Source organism: Adiantum capillus-veneris, chromosome 3 (assembly GCF_014529385.1).
Source record: "Adiantum capillus-veneris isolate H3 chromosome 3, ASM1452938v2, whole genome shotgun sequence".
Classification (NCBI taxonomy): Eukaryota; Viridiplantae; Streptophyta; class Polypodiopsida; order Polypodiales; family Pteridaceae; genus Adiantum; species Adiantum capillus-veneris.
Genome location: NC_140933.1, coordinates 124,727,256 through 124,733,992, shown reverse-complemented (window position 1 = coordinate 124,733,992; position 6,737 = coordinate 124,727,256). Strand labels below are relative to the sequence as shown.

At 38.6% G+C, this 6,737-nt stretch overlaps 1 protein-coding gene across 1 annotated transcript; it reads left to right on the top strand.

Moving 5' to 3' along the window:
• The first annotated feature begins 1,796 nt into the window (after window positions 1-1,796).
• On the top strand, window positions 1,797-6,517 carry LOC147461652 (uncharacterized). The gene is made up of 6 exons (XM_086506041.1): window positions 1,797-2,046; window positions 5,318-5,390; window positions 5,466-5,611; window positions 5,706-5,935; window positions 6,053-6,231; window positions 6,331-6,517. Exons 1-6 carry the CDS (start codon window positions 1,797-1,799, stop codon window positions 6,515-6,517), a joined length of 1,065 nt encoding a protein of 354 aa, XP_086362167.1.
• The last annotated feature ends 220 nt before the right edge of the window (window positions 6,518-6,737 follow it).

The window sequence follows — 6,737 nt, the reverse complement described above, 5'->3', positions numbered from 1 at the left end:
CATGCACCCAAAAAAACACAGCAAACATAATGAATTCTGATCCCAGACCATGCATAACTCACAAAGTTCCCAACAGTGCAATGCATTATTCACGAGAGCATGGAGATAAGTGTTTTAACAAGTGCCATGAGAACACGCCACAACTGGTGACCATAGGTTCTTGATATGTAGATCTTGCAGATAATCTGAGATAGACAATAAGCGCTACACACATGTAGCAAGCCATTTCTTTTGATGTAGATGTGCTATACAATTGAGTATTGCACATGCAGACACATTCATGGATGGTCTCTCTTGTTTCTTTGAGCTTGTGTCGCCTCTTAGCGTTGTAATCAGTAGTGCTGAATTTACGAGGGATAAAAGATGCACTAGTGTGTACCATGTACCATCGGCCTTATCACCGCATGTGCCAGTGCGTCCTCCACTCTCAACAGTGAGTAGCTACTTCACCAGGCCAGCAGCAACACCAGCTTGTTGCACTTTCAAACAAGGAATTCTGTTACAACCGGTGGGCTCACTATTTCATCTTGCCTTCCCACCTTCACAGAGTGATACCTTGATGCCTCCTCCTTATCCTTTGGAATATTGCAAAGGAAAACCAAAAAGAACCTCCCACCCGGCCTACCCACTACACCAACTTATGGTTGGGATTCTAACTTGCACTTCATGTTCTAATAATCCAAACCCATTTAGCCTAAAGTTAAGTCCTATTATGAAGCTATTTATAACTTCCATATACACTCAGCCCTTAGAAATACAGTAACTTTTAATAGTAATCCATCTCAAGAACCACATAGTACCATGCAAGCTCCACTCTCTACCACCCTGCTGCTCTTTAATTTTCTTGGATTTTGGCAATCTAGGTAAGTATTTTTCATCAACAAACTCAAATTTCTCTCAATTTTGGCCGTACATTTGTCACCTGTAAGCTTTGAGCGTTGGTTATAGGACGTATGCCCCCTCTACTTTGCTTAAAATAAAAATGTCAAGGAAAATTTACTCTGGCAGTGCAATGCATTGAAAAAGGCTGGCAATGGATGGAAAGCCTTTCCTCGATTGCATTCAGTCGAACAATTTGTTTAGCACATAACTGGCAATTCTGTATTTATGCTTTTCTGTTAGCCTTGGTTGGCATTCTTGTTGCACCCTAGTTTCCGCAATTTCTAGAGGTTATAGGTTTTAGGTATTTTCATGTCATGGGTCGTAGCAAGGCAATGTCGTTTGAGCACAAGCTCTGATTAAGGGTTCAAAGCATGGCATTGCCATGGCCAATGTATGCTTAATCATTAAGCCACAGGAGCACTGGAAGCCACTTAATCCATAATTAAGAGGTGATTAGCAAAGTCGTTCCATTTCTCAAAATCATGGCATGCTTAGTCGCAAGTTATTGGAGGCCAAAACAAATTAGTGTCTTTTGATGTTTCTCAAGGTATGTATATGAGTATACGGTACCTCAAGTCCACTTCAAAATCTTAATGGAGAATTGTTCCACTGAGAAAATTTTGGTGCTAGTTATTGGTTTTGACATGTTGCTATTTGGTTATTAGTTTTGACAGGTTTTGACGTGAAGTTTTTATGCCTTGAAACCATCTTGAAGGTTCATTTTTATCAGGTATTTATCTTATGTTCATTTTTTAGCAGAAGGTCAAGCTTTTCTTCTTCTTCTTTGTCCTTTGGTATTTATATATTTGTTATGGTTTTTTTGCACTTATAGTATTTTAAGAGAGAGTTAGTAATTGTAAACAAAGTCTTGATTATCTTATTTATTTTCTTTATAGAGATTTAAGATATTTACCATGGCTCCTAAACGCTCCATGAGAAAACGAGAAGCGAAATGTTCAGGGGGTATGACTCTACGGTCTGGGACTTTTCAAGGAAGGCAAGTTACAATTGAGGAAGGTTCCTCAAGGACTCTACCAATGAGTCCGCCAAAGAAGTCTGTGAAAAGAAGAAATCAATGTGTGTATGTTGATGATGAAGCGTGGTCCTTGGACAGGTCTATAGATGGAGCTTCTAATAGCACTGCTATCACTCCAAATACTGTTGGTCCATCTTTTGCTCCCACTCCACAAACTACTCACACAAAGAACAATAACCAGGATGAAGAAGACGACTTTTCAAAGCATGACAGGGTTTTTGGGGAGAATGTGTCTCTAGGGTTGATGAATGAAGTCATAAGTCAATTTCATATCAAAAGAAAGTCAGAACCCTCTTTTGTTCCCTTATGTAGATTAATAGCTACAGATGCTGTTCGATGTGCAATTTCGGATGCACCTTGGTTGACATCCACGTTTGATAGGGTTGGCTATGTCTCTTCAATGGGTTCTTTTATTGTTTCACTTAAAGGACAACATGGAGAAACAAAACATTTGATAGAGGACACGATTGAGAAGTGGGATCCAATATGGCAAAGACTCAATGTAGAATTTGAAAAGAATCTTGTGGGTGATTGGGTAGATCTTCGAGGCAAACTGTTTTTTGTGTGGGATGGTAACCACAGGTCAAAAACTTGGATGCGACGAATTGAAGAAGGCAAGTGCTTCTTTTCTCTTGTGTTTGAGTTTGAATATACATTGTTGTACTTGAAAATTTATTTTGGATGATGTTTCTTTTGTAGAGCACTTTGAGGATGAAAAATATCATGTGCAAGTTCGTTGTGAATTTATTGAGATAGATGAAAAGAAGGAAGCAGAGTTGATTTTGAGTCTTGATACAACAAACGAGTAAGAATTATATGGATTATTGTTGCTCAATTCTCTGGTTGTAATGTGCTTTTTCATTTGATTATCCGTCAACTCTTGCTTTTAGAATCTCGCGGGCAACAGCTCCACCCAACTTGGCACATGAAGTATTTATGTTTCAGAAGTTTGGTATAGCAAACAAGTCGAGCATAATGGAATATCTCACTCCTGAGCAGAGATCTTGGATGGAGGTTGAGCTTAAATTGGAGGCAAGACATAACCAAGGGATTGTGCCATGGTACTCAACGCCATGCATTTTGATTGCTCAACTTGTTTGGAAAGTATGTCATGATGCTCAACTTGTTTGGGATAATAAATACATTTCTTTAAAAAATTTAAATTGCAAGTACTTTGAGAATGAGTATGTCTTCAACTACTTTACTTTGAAGGTGCCTTAGTTGAAGGTTACAAGTTATGCATGACTCCATGTTTTCAAATAAGCCTTTAATTTTCATGTGGGAAGTCTATTCAAACTATGGATTGGGTTACGATTTTTATAATGCCCTAAATTCCCACGTGGGAAGCCTTTGCAGAGGTGGAAAGTTATGGATGGAATTTTGGCTTGAAATATGCTTTGAATTCCCATGTGGGAAGCCTTTGCAGAGGTGGCAAGTTATGGATGGCATTTTGGCTTGAAATATGCCTTGAATTCCCATGTGGGAAGCCTTTGCAGAGGTGGAAATTTATGGGTGAATTTTGGCTTGAAATATGCCTTGAATTCCCATGTGGGAAGCCTTTGCAGAGGTGGCAAGTTATGGGTGCATTTTGGCTTGAAATATGCCTTGAATTCCCATGTGGGAAGCCCTTGCAGAGGTGGCAAGTTATGGGTGAATTTTGGCTTGAAATATGCCTTGAATTCTCATGTGGGAAGCCTTTGCATAGGTGGCAAGTTATGGATGAATTTTGGCTTGAAATATGCCTTGAATTCCCATGTGGGAAGCTTTTGCGGCGGTGGCAAGATATGGAGGGAGTGATGGTTTGAAATATACCTTGAATTCTTGCATGGGAAGCTTATGTGCAGTCATGGATTTGTTTGTGTTGTGTTGCTAATGGCTCATGAAAACATTGCCAAATAATTGTTTTGCTTTGAAGGGGAGATGGGAGTCCTTTTTGGCTGATGAAAAGAGAAGGCTTAGAACTTTAGGTCTTCTTGGGGAGGATTTAAAAAAGAAGATGAATGAAGCTTTAAAGAAGGAAGAAGAAAAAATGAGGGATAGTGGATATAAGTACCTTTCTATTGCAAATCTTGCACATGGTGAAGAGTTTTTTACTATGCTATTTGACAAAGATTGGCATGACAAAACAATGGTAGGGATCACTCGTGATAAATTATACAGCTTGTGCGCCGCAAAGATCACAATAGAGAGGTATGTTTTATTTCATCTTAAACTTTGATTTATTATTTTTACGTGCAATGTAATTAGTAACATTAATTTTTGGATCAACGATTGTAATTCAATAGACGCAAAGAACTTCTTCACATGATGATTTTGACCAAAGTTAAGGACTCCAAAGGAGGTCATTTTGCAGACTATAAGAAACTTAGAGCTTACATGAGGCAAGAGACCTATTGGCAGGGAATGTTTGGTGAAGCTACAATTATTATTGCTAAGTTTGAGGTGGAGGGTCCTTTGTTGCCAAAAAGATTTGAGGCCTTCTTTAAGGCATCTAGGAAGACACATGTTTCATTGGCTTATACTCATGTTATGGCAAACATGAAGAGTGCTTCAGATTATGCCTCTTTACCCGAAGTGTTGCATGAAAGCAAACGTCTTGTGTACAGGTATTGGATTTCTTGAATACTAATTTCGTTTCATGATGATGTATTTTATTGTATCATTTTTATATTGAATTTTCATTTGGATGGCTATTGAATTGTATGCGGCTAAAGATGATAGAGTCTATGCCGGAGGATGTACAAGAATGGTTAGATAAAGAGGACGAGAATACTATGTTCTCGTCAACACTCTTGGAAAAGGGTATTACACCTTGGGAGTGCTCTCACTGTCCATGGTGGTTGGAGTATCCCCTAGGTGTTATCCCAAAGAGCAAGCAAGAGATTCATGCTCGTAAGTGAACTACAATCTCTTGTATGAAGTACTATATTTTAGTTAAGATAGAATTTTGTTGGTCTTTTTTTTTTGTGAACTTTTTTATGGAAAGGTTTTTTGGAAGAGAGTCCCATCTCTAATGAAGGTGTAATCTCACCCCAAGATACATACATTGAGACATCCACCAAGCCACCCTCACGTGCAAGAAAACGTAAAAAAAGTATAGAAAAAACCCCCCAATATGTGCCTGTAGATGTTGATGTTGAAGAGGAGAGCTTTCCAACTTCTCTTCTACCAAAAAGATCCACCCTAGCATCAAAGTCTTGCTTCTCCGAGACTATTATGAGTCGTTCTCTAAATGAGCGGATGCCAACAAAACGTACCACAGGTAGACGTTCTTTGCTTGTTTATTTGCTTTTTATTACTCTAATTAATTATTGCTTGCATTAACCATTGACATGTCCTATGGTTTTCTAAATATTGTTTGAGATTCTAAGCAATTGAAAATTGCATTTTCATGTTTAGGAGAGGAGTTTATTACATGTGTGGATGCTTTGTTATTGGATGTGGAAGCAATTGATGACCTAGCATGGCATAGGTAAGACTTACATATTTCTCTAAAAAGTTATATTACCATAATGTATTCTTACCATAATTATTTTTTTTGTGTTAGTATTGAAATGTGGTTCAAGAAAACACCAATCTATGATGGGCGCGAGTATGCATTGAAGGGGGAAATCTCCCAATATGTGGCAAGATTGATCTTTGCAGACTTCCCTACGTCCATGTTAGTTGATGGTATTCACAATCACACTATAGGTGAACTTTTTTTATGTCATTTGGGAGGCTTCGTGCTCGTTATAGAATGCATTTATGTTATGATGTAATTTTTCATTTTAACTTGCTTGTGTAGGTAATGTAAAAGTTGTTCCTGAGTGGAACCACTTTTCCACTGCCTTGGCAACTGGTGTCATGGAAATTGCTGATGTTCACTTGGCAGACGAGGGTTTCTTGGTGACTTTGTCTCTTGCACAACATTTGGGAGATCTTGTCATGCAAGCTAATAGATTTAGTTTGCAGCTCCATCGCTCGTGGACTTTGATGTGTGATGGGGGATATTTACACCCAGAGACTGGTGAGCAGGTGAGGTTGCCTTCTCTATCTAAAGCTTGCGTATGAATTTAGAGTTCTTCTTATTAAGTGATTTGTTCTCTCCTTTCATAGGTGATGGATCTCACTCTTGGTCTATTTTATTGTAAGAATGCTCAAAGCATTACACCTCATTATGATAGAAAGGCTGGGGAGGATGTTTCTCCTGAGTTCTTTCCGGCCTCAAGAAGCTACCTCACAGAGTCTCCTGCTCGTTTATGTAATGATTATACAACTTTAGCTGGAGATTTGATTCGAGGGGGAGTAGAGCGTACTGAGACTTTTTACAGGTAACTTTCTAGCCATGAACTCTTGTGAATCAGGACACACATCTTGATAGTTCTATGCAATCTCTTGTCGTTAAACTTTGATTATTATGTTTAACACAGTTGGTTGCTAGAAACATTCACATATGAGGACGACCATGTTATGGACATCTTTGCCGGGTGTGGTGGTTTGGGGCTTGCTTGCACAAAGGAGATACATCACTGTCTAATGTTAGAGGGTGATTTCTTTGTCTTCTCTGAGTGTTTAGAGAAGAAAGTTTGTGGTCCTAATCCTGAGGAGGAAAACTAGTAGATTAGCTACTTCCATTGGTGGACAATTATTTTTGTGACTTGACTCTATATATTGTTTGAGATAGTATTTTTTTAATGCAACAACGAGCAACATATGGAGATTGTGGGTTTTTCCCTTGTCCCCAGAAGGGTTTTTTAATCCACAATCATGGTGCCTTGACTTGAAAATCGAGGCTCAATCTATATGTTGTTCAATTATGGGGAAAATGTTGTGTTTC

Bases quoted from the DNA above. Each gene is read 5' to 3' on its own strand.
- LOC147461652 (XM_086506041.1), top strand. From the start codon at position 1,797: ATGGCTCCTAAACGCTCCATGAGAAAACGAGAAGCGAAATGTTCAGGG. The intron at 2,047-5,317 runs GTCCATCTTTTG...TTTCATGTTTAG, and splicing joins TATCACTCCAAATACTGTTG to GAGAGGAGTTTATTACATGT. The intron at 5,612-5,705 runs GTGAACTTTTTT...TTGCTTGTGTAG, and splicing joins TATTCACAATCACACTATAG to GTAATGTAAAAGTTGTTCCT.